Consider the following 17,918-nt stretch of genomic DNA (forward strand, 5'->3'; position numbering starts at 1 on the left):
TTCTTTCCAAGTGTGATGCTTCTCCAAATTCATGCTGATTTGATTTACTTGTCTTTTATAATTCTGAAGGCATTGTAATTAATGTGAAGAAAAGTCAAAACAATGTATTAAAAACATCACAGTAAATTAAATATGCCTAACATGAACACAGAATTCTGATCCTATCATAGATGCTCAAAATTTTGCATGACAGAAATTTAGATATCAGAAAATAAAATCTGTAACATGGCTCTGTGGACTTGAACTGAGCAATCATAAAAGTAGACATATGTAGTAACATACTGAAATATTTTTGTTCAGTAATGATTTGTAGGTAAGCTAAATTTAGCTCGTTTCAAATCTGTCAGTATGTATTTGATGATTTTTTTTCATTTTCAACATTTATTAAAATTTAGATTTCCTCAAAATCATTTTCCAAACAAACTGCACAACCCTTCAGCCTTACTATACATTGCTTCTTTTAAGACCATAACAGACAGTAATAAAGATCTTGTTATTCAGATATTCACTCTGTGCCGGTAAACCTCTCACTGAGGTTTGATTGTAAAATCTTGTAGCTGAGCCAGAACCTCAGCTGAGAACCTTTAGATCCAAAGGGTCTCTTAAGAGAGGCTGTTATCAGTAACACTGCAATAGCTTAGGCAGGCTTAGGCAGCTCCCTGCTCAGCTTGATGATTTTTGCAGTGCCTCTCCTTAGTTATTAAACCAACTTTCCAGTGCTACATGTGTGAATGTCTTTATGTCAAAGAAAAACAAAAAGAAGGCGCAATTTTTTTTTTTTTTTTGCAAATGCACACAACAACAACAACAACAACAACAACAAAAAGTATTTACCTATAAATGCACAGATTTACGCCTGATTTGGTCGGCTTCGATATTGCCAGAATTGACTCAGGAAGGATTTAGGATACAGACAAGTATGAAATGAAATCAGGACTTGCACACCACCTGAATTTCAGGTGTGTGATCAAAATACAAATACTTTACATAAGCTATATAAGGCATCCCTCTCTTAATCAAAGACTTTACCTTTTGTATCTCCAAAATCTAAAATCTTTCTGAAGATCTGAATTTTAGACTTGTTTCACCCTCAAGACACTACCATGTTCTGTAGCAGCAATGGGCTTTCTATAATTAATAAATGAGTTTGTAATGTGTGATGATAAAATATTGTCTGCCTGTCTTTTTATTATGTTTAAAGTTTATTTACTCACATTCTGTGAAATTAGGACAGTTGGCTGACATCTGCATGGGTGATGAGATCTCAGTTGTTACTTTGACACGAGAAAAAATAAGAAATGTCTATATTTGGCCTTGGTAGGTATATAACTTTTTAATATAATTTTTATCTACCTATGTCATCAAAAGGACAACTATCATAAGGTGTGGATGTGGTCAGTGTGAGCAATGGAGCACTCAAATTGTTCTTCTTTTTTTTTTTTTTTTTTTTTTTTCTGCTCACACTGCTACCACATTCACTGGAATGGATTTGAAATTGAGCCCACAGTTCACTTACTTGGTATCAGTATTCATTACACTGAATCACTTCGTTGTGATCTATTATGTGATTTGTTTCATTATTATGTGTTTCATTAATAGTTTGTAATACTAGCTCGCTTTGATGCCATTTCAGATTTATCTAGTGTAAATAATGCCTTCCTAATCTGTTTTTCTTTACTAACACTGGATACCCTTCTTCTGCAGCTGCCTTCCATATTTGAAAATTATTTTCTCTACCTATACAGTGTCCAAAGCAGGTTTTAGATTTGCTTTTCTGGATGCAGAGCAGTGCAAACTCTCTAACCCTTTCAGTAACAGGACCAGCACTGCAGAGGGCTTCATTTCAAGAGCATCATGGGTGCTTGCAGCCCACAATAGCAGCGGATTACACTTTGATAAGAAAATGTGAAATACCATCTAACCCCCCCACTCAGGTCTTGCTTGGAAGACATGCCAGTTAGCATATTTAGCTTGTGACTAGTGCCAAATCCCAAACGTGCTTCTTCCACATGGTATAAGCTGATGTGTGCTGTGTTTGGCACAGAAGCCACTTAATCTCTGTCCCTTGCCAGTGGGATGATTTTTGGAAAAATTGCTGGCCAAAGACAGGGACATTACAAAGGTACCTCCTCGTGTGCACTCTGCTGTTCCCACGCAGCAAGGATGCTGCCCTGCTTTTTTCCTCACAACACCCTGCCCTGCCTGTGGAGAGCCTGACAGTACTGATGCTTCCATGGGGAACAGGGATGTAGCATGGAAAACTGCCTGGGTCACAAGTAATCCAGGAATTTGACACACAAAGAAGTCTTGGAAGGAGTAGTGAGATAACTCAATCTACTGGAGGAAGCAAGGCTGTAATGGAGATAAGGGTTTGATTGCTACTGCCTCTTTCTGTTGCAACCTGACAAGATGTGAAAAAAGGCAGGCTAGAAGCTTTTGCTGCTATTCTTATTAAGCATTTGATTATGCACTATAGACAAAGCATGAAGTTAGGTGCTAAAATATTTACCCTGTAGACCATATCATAGACTCTTAAACAAAACTGAGTCTGAAAATGTCCATTAGAGTCCAGCTAACTCTATCTTTTTTCCTCATCCTCTTCTCCTGGTGTGCTGTTATATGGCTATTATTAGGTTGATCTAGATGATACTTTTCTGCCCTTTTAAGCCCTTAAGTGTCCCAGTTTCTTTTGCTGCTGATGTTAAAGGTTTGAAAAAGTATAATCATGTTCTGACTTTTTCATTGGACCATTTAACATTCTCCTAGCCACTCCAAGTACTGTTTTTTTGAAACTCATTATACATAAGAAAGGATTCCTTCCTTTTAAGTAGATATGAGCAATTGTATTGCATCTATCCATCCTGTAGTTTGTCAGTTGTGGAAATGGCATGAGAATAAGAAAAAAAGGAAGTACCAAATGCCCCTCTGAGTTCCTTTAGACATCTTGGATGAATGCCATCTAGTCCTTCATTGTTAGTATTTATAAATGTCTTTGCAAATATAAACAAGCTCTGCTCACATATCAGTCAGAAATGGTCCTTTGCACTTCTCCATGAAGAAAGGCAGTAGACTGGAAAATTTCATAAAATCCTCCGTACTTAGCAGTGCAAAGTAGTGTCATAACTTCCTGTGCTGTGGCTAAACCCTTTTCTTTTGCTTGACTTAAATTAATTTTAAACAGTGAATCAAGAAAAGGAAAGAAAATGGGACTTTAAATTTTTTTTTTCAAATTTTTGAAAATTCTTAATTACATCTTAGAGTGTCAGAATTGTTTTGCTAATATTTTTCTTTAGGCATTCTATAAATGCCTTTCCCATTTGTCATAAAATGTGATGTGCACGGTAGTTGGTTGGTTTTTGGCTGCACAATAGCAGTAAGAGTTGTCAGCATTGTAAAAGGTTGCAAGCTTGCTTCCTTACTGTCTTCTTATATCTCTGTCTTCTGCTATTGTTCCTTATATATCTATGTCTGTCTTTGATTATATATTTAAATATAAGCTATGAAGCAACCTGAAAGGTGGTTGACATCCTTTTCTAAATACCAAATGTAAATTCAAGAAATCCTGAGTTAAATCTTTTAAAAAATCCCAAGAAATATTTTCTTCTTTCATAGGTCATTTAAAAACCCATATGCTATCTTCAAAGCATGCTTATCCTCTGCCTGCTTAAACCTGGAATCTATCTATCTGGAGTGTACAGTTGAATATTTTTGTATGTTTCTAATGTTTAGACATTCTGGAAATAGCCTATAACAAACTGCAGCCACAATTCACCATGAAATTTAAGTATGTGCCTAAAACGTGTTTGCCTAAACAATAAGGACATAATAATCATTCCCAATGCTCTGATTTATAGTCTTCCTTATTTTGGGTGTACACCTATGAACCTCATGACATTGGGTCTCATTTGAGATCTCATGCGGTGGGTGTGGCATTTTCACATGAACCCTAGCACGGTACAGAGAAGAGTCTAAGGTGACCAAATACACATATCAATATCAGGGTGTTATAAAGCAAAGTAATTTTGGAAGCCAGGGAACCTTCCAGAGTATTATTTGTAATTGCAAAAGTGGGCTAACATATGGAGATATTTGATTCATCCTCCTTTTGCAATTTTAAAAGTACAGTTTGAAAAATGCTTCTATCTCAATCTACATGTAGACCTATAAATAAAATAATCTAAATCTAAAGAAATTAGTTGCTGCTTATAAAGATAGATAGTATTTTAATAGTAATTTTCTAAACAGCATACCAATTCATGAATGTATTTCTGACTTGTGCTTATGCTAATAAGCTGAAATATTGCCCAAATTGAAAGGAAATGTATCCTCCCTCTGCAATGAAGTATCTCAGGTATCAGAACATACAGTGGCCTGTTTGAATGAAGCTAGTTGGGCAAAAAGACAATTAAGTAATTTCGTGCATAAATGTTAAACATGCAGCCTATATTACAACTTCCACTGACACCTGTGTGTATAGCTTAAACATAAATCTACTGAAAATACCTAAAACCTATGATCATCTTGAAGAATGGTTCTTACTTGATGCTCCTCAAGAAATTGATTTTATGTGCATCTCTGCCTGAGGGCACTGTTTTAACATGGAAAAATAGTTAAAGCCAGTTGTATGGAAGACATAGGAGTGAGACTATGTCTGAGTTAGTGAATGAGAAAACAAATGTACATCAGATCCTCCACAAGGTCAACCCAGTTTTGTGTCGAACACATCCAGACAGAGGGAAGCACAGTGCAGGAAAAGACACTGGGTGCCTTTGAGAGGGAGGGAGGGAGGAAGGAAGGAAGGAAAGGAAGGAAGGAAGGATCAGCAGGAAACTCCTTATGACTTAGGACTTCCTTTTTTTTTAAGGGGGGGCTGCTCAGGAGCTCTGCTCAGTATTGCAAGCCCTACCAGGACTGCAGGATTATGCACAACTCCTTGAGGCAGAACTACTCCCTAAAGGACTGACTGGAGTAAGAAAGGCAGGTTTTTGTGCCAGAATGTTTCCAGAGGGTGTCAAATCCAGACACAATAAGCTTATTCTAATGCTTCAGTTGGTCTGAACTAGAAGACAGTGCAGAAACTAAAGCACTGAACTGCAATTGCCAAAAGTACTGCCAAATGAAAGGAAATTGATTTTGGAATAATTTTGAAGGACACATGAAAAAATTTATTAGACCTGTAGAGTATAATGATAGTCTACTGGCAAAATGAGAGATATACAAGCAAAATTTTGAGTGTATTTTGAAAGGGCAGTCTGTACAACACAGCTAAAGAAGAGATGGAAAAACATCACTATTGGGATGTGAAGAACTAAAAAAATAGTTTAGAGTAAAGAGAATTGGAAGCTTGTTTCCTGGACATTTAGGTTTGAGTTGATAATGGTCTACAGTGAAACAAACAGAAGGACATATACACACACAAAAAGTATTCCTAAAGTAGACCAAGAGTCTAAGGGGCAAAAAAGGAAAACAGGTGTAATTCACAGCAAAGCAAAAGCAGTGATACACATAAAAATGTTTTCTTTAAAGAAAGGAGGAGAAAAAGGAAGTCATGAATAAAATCTCCTCCAGAAAAAAAATAGCTTTACATGAGAAATGAATGTACTTGGTTGTCTGTACTTGGTTTATGAAATATGTATTTGTGTCTGCAATCTCATTTTTGTCCTTCAATTATATTTTGTAATTAATAATTTCTGAGGTTTAGTAACAACATTGGCTTGCTGAATGCATGCTGGTTTGTACACTGTGTGTATACAAACACTTCTGGCCTTGATACAGCTCCACAGAAGTTATGCCAGTCTAACAGAGAGGAAATTTGGTTCTGTTGTTATTATTATTATTATTATTTGGGATTCTTTTCATTTGTTATCTTTAAAGTGAGAAAACAAACCAAAAGACATTCCTCTTATCAAGTATCAAACAGGCTTTAATTTCAGTTTAAATGTTCATCTATTGCACTGCCTTTCTTGTAACAGACAGCTATTGTTAATATGAAAATCAGTTTGAAAGAATATTATTTCCCTCTCAAATGCAATGGTAGCTGAATCCAAACAGAGCAAACATAACCAACCAACAAAAAGAAAGGAGAGGAGAGGAGAGGAGAGGAGAGGAGAGGAGAGGAGAGGAGAGGAGAGGAGAGGAGAGGAGAGGAGAGGAGAGGATTTCAATATATAGGAAAGAAAGTGTAAAGTTGTCCCACCACCCCCAACAAATTGTCTTGCAAATTGAACACCTTTCAGATTTACAGGTCTGAGCCCACTGGGGTGAACTGAAATCTTCCTGGAAGATAGGTCAGCTCCTAGTTCTGTCAAATTCTATCCTTTAGTGAATTGGTTCAGGGCAAATATATCAGAAAAATTTTCACACATATGGAGCAGGGAGGGGAAGATGTAGGGACACTTGGCCCCAGCAGTTACCTTTTCCAATGGCAAGCAGTGGAGTAGGCTTAAGCAGGATTCCATGACTTCTGAAGATGATGTACAGTGAGCTTGATGCCATTCATGTTCTCAAATATCTCCTGAATTGCTCAGAGCCATCTTCTGCCCTTTCAGTATGTTGGACTTTGATCTCCTCCTTTTTATTCTCTCCTTCTTAAATCTGACACTTTTGAGTTACTCTCTTACCCCATCTGCAGCCCAAGAAATTTAGGTTAAGATTTCAGCCCTAGGAGCACAGTTGTTCCTCTAATGCCACTCAGGTATCATACTATAACCTTCATTATAAGTTTGTGGCATCTTTTAGACCTGTATATCTCAAACAGACTCAATTAAAGTAAGTTAAAGTGTACACTAAACCATTTTATTGAATACATAACTATAAGAAGGCTCTGGGGAAACCTTATGGCACCTTCCACTACCTAAAAAGGTCTACAAGAAAGCCGGAGAGGGACTTTTTACAAGGGCATGCAGTACAGGACAAGCAGTAATGGCTGCAAACTGACAGAGGGCAGGTTTAGATTCGATGTTAGGGAAAAAAACCTGATTACTGCGAGAGTGGTGAGGATTGTTCCCCAGAAAAGCTGGGGAGACCCCATCCCTGGCAGTGGTTCAAGGACAGTCTGGATGGGGCTTTGAACAACCCAGTCAAGTGGAAGGTGTCCCTGGCCACATCAGGGAATTGGAACTGAATGATCTTTAAAGTCCCTTCAAACCCAAACCATTCTGTGAAATACAGTAACACTGAAAAGTTGTTGGTTATACACCACAAACTTGCAGCTAAATTAGCTTTATCATCAAGCACCTTCTCTGCTCACAAGGTAATCCTGGAATCATAGAATGAATCAGAGAATGGTTTGGGTTGAAAGGGACTTTAAGTGAATATATTGTACTATATATAGGTGCTGACTGAATTACTAAAAGATACCTTGAGAAAGAAGCAATTTGTATTACAAGTCTCAGGCAAGAAAGATCATGTGGATTGTAATGAGAATAAAATACAGGGTTCCAACAGGAATAGAAATAAAGTGCAGCTATACCATTGTACCAGACTGCATAGCAAATGTGTATTATTGAAGAACCATTATGTGACAACGTAATTAAAAGACTCTTTGTGTGTAACATGTAAAATAACTAGTCAAATTAGTTTCATGTGTGCTTTTCGCCTTCCAAAGTTTGATTTTTGTGTGCTCAGCACTCTGAATTCTGTAATGCGTGCTGCAGTCTTTTCTTGAAATCTGGGGTACAGATCAGTAAAAGCTACTTTCCTAAAGGCAATTTTATACTTACCATCTACATTTAAGAGTTAGAAGGCAGATTTCTCAGCTGTCCATATGACTTCTTCTGTTTAATTAATGAAGTTAAAGGGACTATATTTAGTGTAACACTACCCTATCAGTCTCACTGCCATTCCTATTAAGATATTCCAGCAACGTGGTTGGACGAACTCACTGCTCTATTTTAAGAAAGGAATGGGCATGCCCATAAAATATTCCAGAGGCTTTAAAAAAAAAAAAATTAAAAAGGTAAAGAGGTCAATTAGTTGCTCATCCCTTATGGTCGAAGATGCGGGAGGACAGAAGGGGCAGAAGGGCCAAGGGTGGGGGCGGCAGATGCGCTCCAATCCCGCCCGCAGCCCGAGCCCTGATTCCCGTGTGGTTCCCACCTCGGGGGCGGATGCTGGTGGCCTCCCGTGACCGGGTACCGCCGTTCACTCGTGTCCCCCGCCGGGCTCCGGGGGCGGCGGCTGCCCCGGGCCGCCGGGGGGACTCTGAGCTCCATGGGGAGAGCGGGGCCGAGCCGGCTCCTGCCCATCCCGCTCTCCCCCGCCCCGCGCCGGGAGCTGCCGGCGGAGGCAGCTCTGCCACCGAGACACCCGGGCCAGCTCTGAGGAGCGACCGCGCTCTGCGAGCAGCCGGGGAAAGGGGCGGGCAGCGGGGAAAGGCGTCGTGAGTTCGCCTGGTGAATTTTACGCCTAAAATACGATTTCTCCAGGTGGCGGAATAAAACGGTGTCTCCTCACCTTCCCCCGAACGCCTCTGAGGCAGCGTGAGTCACGGCACAAAGCGAGAACTGCCGCTCGCAGGAGCCTTTCACAAAGTTAGGGGAGCGTCGGCAGCGCTTCCTACGGGACGGGCGGGACCGGCCGGGCCGGGCTGGGCTGGGCTGGTCCCGGGGCTCCGCGGGGCGGGGCGGGGCGGGCTGGTCACGGCGGGGCATCGCCGCCCGCAGCCGCCCCCGGTCACCGGCAGCAGCGGCGGCTCCCCCCAGCCCGAGGATGCTGCTCGTAGGGAGAAGCCCGGGGACACCTCTGCCTTCCTGGCCGCCCCGTCCGCATCCAGCCCCGCGCCGGCGGGACGGACGCGGCCCAAAGTGTTGGAAGGAGGCCGGAGATGGGCGGCAGCGCCGCGCCCCCGCTGCTCCCGCGGTCCCGGCCCCGGGGGGCGCCGGCCACACCCCACCTCCCCTCCCCGCCGACCCGCTCCCTCGCCGCCGCCGCCGTGCCCGGCTCCCCGGGACGGGACACAGCCCACCCCCGCACCCCCGGGGCAGCGCCGCGCCCTCCCGTCCCCTGCCGTCCCCTGCCGTCCCCTCCCGGGGGCCGAGCGCCCCCTTCCCCGCCCCTGCGCCAGTGCCGGTGCCGGTGCCGGGCGGGGGGCGGTGGCAGCGAGGGAAGAGGGATGAGGTCATCCTCTTTCCCGGCGTCAGTCAGCTGGGTGGTGGCGGCGGCGGGCGCGGGCGGAGGCGGGCGGGGAGGCGGCTGCGGGATGCGCTGCTCCGGGCGGCGCTGCCCTGCCCGCTCCCGGCTCCGGCGGAGCGCGGCGGCCCCGGCCCCGGCCCCGGCACGGGCGGTCCCCGCGGAGGCGGCGGCGGGGCGGGCGGGCTGAGCGCGGCTCCCCGCAGACAGGCGGCGCTGCGGACGCGGCCGCCGCGGAGGAGCCGCCCGCGGGCGCGGAGCCCTGCGCCGAGCGGGGACGGGGGAGCGGGGAGCGGCGGGTCCGCGGCGGCGGAGGGCGGGAGGCAGGAGGCAGGAGGCGGAGGAGGAGGAGCGGGAGGAGGCGCGGGATAAAGGAGCGCTCGCCGCTCCCGCTCGCTCTCCGGCGGGGCTGAGGGAGGCATCATGGCCGCGAAGTCGGACGGGCGGCGGAAGATGAAGAAGGGCGGCGAGGTTGCCTTCACGCCGCTGCAGAACTCGGAGCACTCGGGCTCCGTGCAGGCGCTGGCCCCGGGGCTGCCCGCCGGAGCCGGGCCGGGCGGCGGCAGCGACGACGATGAGGCGCCCGGGGGCGGCTGCTGCAGCGGCGGCGGCGGCGGCGGCGGGGACGGCTCGGGCGGCGGCTCCCGGTGCTGCTGCTGCTGCTGCGGCGGCGGCAGAGGAGGAGACGGCGGAGGGGGCGGCGGCGGGGGCTCCCGGGGCTCGGGCGGGGGCTCGTCCTCCTTGTGCCTGCGGCTGGGCAGGGAGCAGCGGCGCTACTCGCTGTGGGACTGCCTCTGGATCCTGGCCGCCCTGGCCGTGTACTTCGCGGACGTGGGCACCGACATCTGGCTGGCGGTCGACTACTACCTGCGGGGCCAGCGCTGGTGGTTCGGGCTCACGCTGTTCTTCGTGCTGCTGGGCTCCCTCTCCGTGCAGGTCTTCAGCTTCCGCTGGTTCGCGCACGACTTCAGCACCGAGGACAGCGCCGCCGCCGCCGCCGGGCACTGCCCCGCCGCCGCCGAGAGCAAACTGCTGGTCAGCAGCGGCTCCGCGGCCGCCGACATCGACGCCGCTCGCCCCGGCACGCCGCAGAGACAGGCGTCCACCGCCAGCAAGGGCAACGCCACCAACAGCAGCAGCAACGGCGGCAGCACCGCCGCCGGGACCCGCGCCGGCCGGTCCGCCTCCTGCGCCTTCTGCGTCTGGCTCCTGCAGTCGCTCGTCCACATCCTGCAGCTGGGGCAGGTCTGGAGGTGAGGAGCAGGGCGAGGGGCGTGCGGGGTCGGGACTGGAGCGCCTGGACCGAGCTCCCGAGGGGAGCCCCGGGGAGCCCCGCCGGCTCCCGGAGCGCCCTGTGCCGCACGGGGGTGGCCGCCCTGTGCCGCCTGCCCGCACAGCGCCAGGTGCCCAGAACCGCCTGGGAAACCTGCGCAGGACGCTCGGTAAAATAAGGGAACCAGTGGGGAAAAGGGGACGTACCCCGGTAATGCACATCTCCTGGTCTCCTCACATGTGGCCAGCACGAAACTTCACCGGCAGGGAAGAGTTACTTTCCAGTAATGCCCTGTTTTGAGATTTATGTGTACATACGCTGCAAACAGTCATCTCCCTGCTATTCATATCCATTTTCTACATATGTGATGTGTTAAAGGGATGTCTTCTAAATCAAAGTTTTGAGTAGCAGTTCCCAAAACCATCTGCAAGCGACGTGCTGTGCGTTAGGGAGAGGATGTGCTGAAATAGGTTGTGAAAAGCGCTTGCTGGAAAAGGAGATGACATCATAGTTTTCAAAAGTAAAGTTTTCCTTCGATTTTAGCAAATTTCTGGGAAAGATTTATATGGAGGCTGAATGCCCTGCAAATACATTTAGTGCTGCCTGAAAAGTGCAGAGTTCAGAAGGCATTGTGTATAAAGAGGTAAAAGTTTCACATAAAATTTTGGAAGATAGATGCCGTGTTGAAGAAGGTCATGCAGTAGGGCGAGTGCACTAAAGCAACAGTGGAAAATACCTTTTGTGTTTCTTGTCTGATGGATGGAAAAAAAAATTATGTCATCCTGTTTTGGAAACACTTGGGACTTTTCACAGCTACTTCATTAGGGAGTTTAATTTGTTGTTACTGTAAAATTCTAGTGTTGGTACTTTTAATATCTGTCTCATCCTTTTGGGCAAAGTCTGCCTTTTGCTCTGTTAGCACAGAATCCAGTACAGCTCAGTTCTGTTTGTGACCCTTAAGCATCAAGGAGTCCAAGGGGTGCTAGATAGTTGACCAAAGATCTTGGGATGCCACAACTAAGTACCTTTTACTTTCCAGAGGATTTGGTTCATTATAACAAATTCGATTTTCTAAACTTGTGAAACTAACTAAAAGTTACAGGTGTGCTCATATTGACAATGAAATGACTTGAAAGGGAAGCAGAATTTTGAACAAAAAGGGATGCTTTGTTTCAGATCTTGAATGCTTGTATGCTCCTTTATTTTCTACCTTCAGGTTAAGTTTAGGGCTTTCTGAATGTGATGAGTTTTGTGTAATGTTTAGTCCCCACCCTGCAGAGATAGAAAAATAACTACAGTTGCTTAAATTGTAGTTAGAAATTCATGTTGATAATCACACATATAGTCAAACAGTGTGGATCATGCTGAGTGACAAAGAGAGTTTTACAAGGTCTGGTGTCACGACTCTGTATTGGAGAACACAAAGAGCAGGGAGGGCTGTGGGTGGAGCAGGGTGGGATCCAATACTGTACAGCACTTCTGTCAGATGGGGTGTCTGGGATTTAGAGCTCTCCAGCTGCTTGCTTTTTGATGAAGCACAGTGTCTCTTAACATAAAATTTCCTCCTTGCAAAAGCACCTAGTCCTCTATATTTAAAGCTAGATGAGTCTCTTTTGATCATATGAAGCTTTTCTTCATGTTTTATGTGCATCAGTGTAAAACTACCGGAATATTAAACTGACGAGGCATGTTAGGACATTATTTATGGTTTAGCCTGTTACACTTTTTTTTCTTTTTTTCAGTGAAATAGAGCCATCAAATTGCTTGTCTGTCAGTAACTTTGTAGTATTTATTTGCATTTTTCCACGAAATTAGAAATTATATGGTCAGCAGTATGGAGTGTTTCATATCAGCTCTTCGTAATTGATTAAAGTAGGTCCATTCTAATTCCCTACATATATTCCTGATTAGGGAGAGCCTTTGGAGACATCTACAACTAATAATCAGCACCAAAGAGAACTCTTCACATCAAACCCTGAGAAACTCTGTGCGTAAACATAGTGTCAGAACTAACATGATCTGTAGAAATTTTCTGGAAAGCAGTATCTATAATTGGACACTCTAATAGTCCAGAACTTTTACTCCACAGTGTAACACTGGCACTGGCTTGAGCAAATAGCTCAAACTATTTAGGCTGAAAGGTGTTCTGAAATGTTTTCCAGTTGCTTGTGTTTGGAGACTAACTCCTTCTTTGACACAACTGAACAAACTGTGCTGATTGTGTGTGCACCACAAGTGCTGGGCTCACCATCCCAACAGTTGACAAAACCTGTTACCCTTTATTCTGTGCCTGTCATTATGTTTCTTCTTAGCTTTCAGATTTTTCCTTATTTTTTTCCTTTTGCCCCTGGTTAAAGCTCTTCTGTAACTACATTTAAGTTTTTCTGCTACTTATTGGACTGAGTATTCCACAAGTGAAAATTACAGTAATATGTCTGTCATTTCTCTGTCAGGGAATGAGGAGAAAGTTTGGTCGTGCCTGATTCCCAAGCTACTAAAACTGGTGATCATTCTGTTTTCGTGTGGTATTTTTTGTATTCTGTCTCCCCTTAAAATTAATTGAATCTCGAGGTCTTCAATTTCTCTTTATTTGTCCCATTGCCAAAGGTTTTGGGGGCAAAGGTGTCAACTGCTTATTTAAGGAAAACATCATGAGGAGAGCAGTACAACTGACAATCGCAGTGCTCTTAATATTCTTTAACAAAAGAAAAAAATTGTAAAAAATGTGTTTTTAGTGATTAGTTCCATCAGAATGACTTTTAACAATTTCAAAGCTTTTCCTCTGAGATTAATTTTTTGTTTACAAACATACTGAAAGCCAGATCATTGAAAATTATTATGTGTTAATTTTAACTAAAATGTGCTAATGGGAAATGAATGAGGTCTTTAATGTGGTATGGAACAATTCTAGAAGTAGGCAATCTAAAATTACTAAAACAGTTTTTATTCCTGGAGTGTGAAAAAGGGGAGCTGCAGGAGCAGCTAAGCTGCCAATCAGTTCTGAATAAAATGGTATTTTTTTTTCTTTTGAAATTGGTGTAACTTCCCCCCCAAAAAAACCTTTAAAATATCAAGTGGATCCTTTTTGAAGTATATATATATATATATTTATGTGTGTGTATCTTTGGCTGTTCATGACTTTCTGATAACACTGTCCACCTGTTAAAACTCCAGTGGAGTCTCTGAGGATCTGCTTGCCACAGCAGAGTACAGGAACTAGGCATTTATTGGCAGCTAATTTCATGTTTAAATATGATCACTGATGGGATTTAGCCTTCAGAGATAGATATAGATATGTTTCCTTATCCACACTTCTGGTGTGTTCTGCTTTTTTACCAATATTTGGGCATGGAAACCACACTGTGGGGCTGTCTTCTCCCAAACAGGTGTTGTGAGAGACCTGTCTTATTAGTAGTAGGCTCTGGGGGTACAAGGAGGGTGTAATGCACAGGATGTTCCTATCCCATCAAAAGGAAAAAATGGAAGTCGATGCTTTAATTCAGAGTCTGTGAGGACCTCTGTAGATGTGTATGGGCCAGTAGGATTCAGATGAACTATTGCCCTTTGAGCCTGGCCTGAGAGTATGTAACACTGCCCCTGAGCATCCCTTTGATTCACTAAACTTCACAGGCTTAGCCAAGACTTTCAGATTTTGCTGTGCGTAGCAGGACTTGGTGACTGGATGTAAGAGACCATAGTGTTCATTTGGCATCTGTGGAGCTGGTTCATTTCATTAGAAAAAAATTCTGGCTGAGGTTCCTTTGGTCTGGCAGCATTCGGATAGCCATGCCCCTGGAGCTGGGTAAAGGGATCCGGAGAGTCAGCCCTGGGAGGAGTGTGGGTTGTGGGAAGTTGGGTGAACGAGAGGAGGAGACTGGAGGATTTGCTGGAGCCCATCTTGTGGTGTCTGGAAAGCAAGAAGTATCTCTCTGAGACAGCTCCTGTGCCTTGCAGTAGGGTGGTGTGAGCAGGCTGCCTTAGTGCTCAGGGTGCTTGGGAGTTCCCACAGTGTGTGTCATTTTGTCTGAAAGGCGGCAGTCAAAGCGCCTGAAAGGGAACTGTCAAGTTTCTGTAGCTAACAAGGCCAGAGGAAGGGTGAATCATTGGAAAGAAGAGGACTGGAAATTACCCTTTAAAATTATTTTTGGATAGCTGAAGCAATACTGAGATGATTAAGTATATCCCTTTCAACAGAGTGAAGAGGTTTGACTGAGACTTCGTAGCTCTATGGGAAACCACCTAGAGAAGGAGGAGGACACACCAAGATACTTACTTGTTCTTCCTAGTGGGATTGTCCAGGACAGGTGTCTGTTCCAAAGTGGATCTTGTTCCCTGACAAATTATGCCATGCTTTGGCTGTATCTGTTTATATCTAATACTAAGAAGCCATTATTTTCCTCATCCTTCCTGATTCTTATTTGGAAAAAAAAAAAAAGGAGTTGGAGCAAGGTTGTAAAGGTGATGTTGGAATCTGAGACAGGGTGAGTTGTAATTTCTCTGGTGCCCTGTGGAAACATTTTTCACAGGTCTGGATCATCTGCCAAAGAAGTGTCATTGCTTATGCTCATAAGCTTCACTTCTACAATAACTTGACACTCTTAGGGAAAAAAAAAAAAGGAATGGTGTCTGCCCTGCAGAAATCCTTACGACTTCTTCAGGTGCTCACTGTTGAGCATGACCGGCCCCCTAAACTGGAAGTGCAGCAAGGTAGTTCAAATTAAGAAAAATATCATCAGTCTTAGCTCAACTCTGAACTTAAATAGGTTCATTTCTTTTCACACTTTTGATCTACATAGTAGTTTTGACACTTTTGTTCAGTAGCAGTGTAGGAGTTTGGTGTAGTTATGTGGTCAATAATTCCAGCTGCCATTGGACTTCACACTAAGATGTGATAATATCTCAATCTGACACCAGTTTTTCTCACTGTTTTGAAATCTGTCAGATAATTTGTCACATGGAGTCCAAATTTATGAATCATAGCCATTTCCTAGACAAGATTATTGCATATCCTCCCCATCTGTCTCTTAGTGTAGCGAAATGCTGCCACTCAGCAATGCCATATTTCTTTTATTGAGTTACTGCAGTGCTTGAGTTAAAACCCTACTGATTAACTATTTTGCCTGCTGTATCTTTAGGTCTCAGGAAAGGTTATGGGCTGTCAGGAGCAGGAAATAAAGCTGTGGGTTTTTTCCCTCTCAGTAGGATTAGAAGGGGCAGCCCACCCTGTTAAGGGGCCTGACCACATTTAAACTTTTGGTAATATATTCATCAGATTAAATATTCAAATTTTTTTTCATTCCTTTTTTTTTTTTTTTCCTTTTTCTTCTTTTTTTTCTTCTCTTTTCTGAAGACAGTGGTATGCAGATGAAGTCTGTGCCTTTCATATTCTTTTGGAAACACAGGAGTGAAGTTTCACTATGTTCTTAAAAATCTCTTACAAGTCTGCATACAAATCAGATTTGGTATTCCGTTTATTCTAATAACCTTAGCTATGTGTAAAAGATGCTGATGTACTTTAGAAGAAAGATACTGTACTTTAATAATTAACAAGTGTTCTCTCTGTAGAGAATATTTATCAGTTACATAAGTTTTCAGATTTTCAAAGGACTGCTTAAACACTGATTTCTGATCACACAATAGGCTTAGTAGGAAAACTAATATTTTATACACAGAATGCTTTCTAGAAATTTGTATATGGAAAAAATCATATTTGCCTTTTTCCAAGAGTGGAAAATGGGTAAGATTGCAAGGGTTTGTGTTTCAGAGGATTTCATCTCCCCATATATAGATATTATTCTAGAGTCCTCTGATGCTGTGAAGGAATGACATGCATACCATGCGTACCATGAATTCAAGTAAATGGATCACATCATAATTTGTTTCTAAGTGTTATAAACTCACAGAAGGTTCTTGCAACCAGATGAGAGGGGTATTTTTTGTTTTGTTTTGTTTTGTTTTTTATTGTTAAAATTTCTATTACTTACATCAGGGAAAGTATTTATTTCTGAAAGGTCAGTTTGCATGTCCACATCTCTTGTGGGAAAGCAAGAAAGTGTAACACCAGAGTGTGATCTGTAGCCTCAGTTATCCTCCCTCATTCTTCAGGTTATTTACATCACAGTTTAACTTGTTCAGAAGAGTATTCTCCTTGTCAGCTGGCTTAGTCCTTAATATTTGTCCATAAGAACTGACTTGGCCACAAAGATACAAAAGCTCTAATAAAACTAAAGTTAAATCAATTCCTCTGTCACTTATAACAGTGTTACCTTGTTCTTCTGTCTCTCTGTTCCAATTAAGTAGCTTTTAATGTATAGCAGATAAATCACAACAGTGACTTACATTTTCAGTAAACAGGTTGTTTGGGAGGAATTTATCAGGCACAGAGAAAATCAATAGCTCTTTTGCTTGCACTTCAAGTAGAAATTTTTGTTTGCCAAAGTATATTTACAAAGTGGTGCCTTTTCTTTCAATTTTAGCACAGCTGTCAGTTGTATGCATTGTGTCAATTGGACATATAGGCATGGAAGGGGCAAACAGGCTATAAAAAGGACTACTTTGATTTACTTGATTTTTAAAATGAAAGGAGGCTGATATAAAAGAGTACAAGGGATCATGTAGAAAAGGAAGAAGGTTCTGAAATGGCATAGGAATATCAGTACTCCTAACTATGTACCTAAGTTGAGTTTGTTTCCTTTCAGCCACTGAAAGGGAATTATTTCAGCCGCCAAAGAGGAATTATTTGAATAATTTCCTAAGTGACTGCTTGAGAAACTGTAGAAGCAGGCAGGGAAACAGAAGAGTTGTATGTCTGGGAAAACTCACAGCAAAAATGTTAGATACACAGAGAAAATGCTAGATTAACTCTCACTGCAGTGAGTAGTCATCTGAACAATGATAAATAAAAATGTGAGATATCAGTCTGACATAAGCTGACAGGAAAGAGAGTACTCTAAAACATCTTTTCATAAATTTTAGAATTAAAAAATAATAGGTCTTGGATATATATTTTTCCAAGAGGTTTTACCTGAGTTTTCTGACAACCATAACATGAATTATCATCTCCCCGTGGGCTCTGATTGCTGAAGTGGTTTCTTATCACTCTCCTTCTCATTCTGTTTCCCTGCCTGAATGGCTGAAATGGGTTATAATGTACCTTTTTCCCCAAGATAAAATAATTGCTATATTATGTTATTATTTTCATTACTTTTCCTTTGACAACAAGCCTGTGCTGTTCAGTATGTTCATGGTAGAAGGGTTGTATGGAGAGCCATATAAATCTTTTTGATTGGCAGGGATAATCAGTGGGGGTGGTTAATGTTATCAGTCACAAATGATTTGATGTCACGAGTTGGAGCACATGGAGTGACACTGTTTTGTGGGGTGTTTTCAAAGGAATTTTAGCAGGCAGTGATATGACAGGGAAAGTAACTACTTTTTGTTCCTCTGAACTTGGAAGGTGTGACTTAGATGAGACTAATGTACCAAGGATGGTGCCAGCTGCTTTAGAGAAAGAGGC

The 17,918-nt window shown here is 43.3% G+C and overlaps 1 protein-coding gene across 1 annotated transcript in view; it reads left to right on the forward strand.

Moving 5' to 3' along the window:
• Positions 1 to 9,552: 9,552 nt before the first annotated feature.
• Positions 9,553 to 17,918, forward strand: part of XKR4 (XK related 4) — a gene marked incomplete at both ends in the record, with an annotated part of 215,905 nt that continues 207,539 nt past the window's right edge. Inside the window, one exon of the mRNA XM_083877469.1 lies at positions 9,553 to 10,382. Within this exon, the coding sequence (XP_083733595.1) occupies positions 9,553 to 10,382 (830 nt within the window). The remainder of the gene's footprint in view (positions 10,383 to 17,918) is intronic.

The sequence above is a fragment of the Zosterops lateralis genome (assembly GCF_965231275.1).
Source record: "Zosterops lateralis genome assembly, chromosome: 1".
Taxonomy (NCBI): Eukaryota; Metazoa; Chordata; class Aves; order Passeriformes; family Zosteropidae; genus Zosterops; species Zosterops lateralis.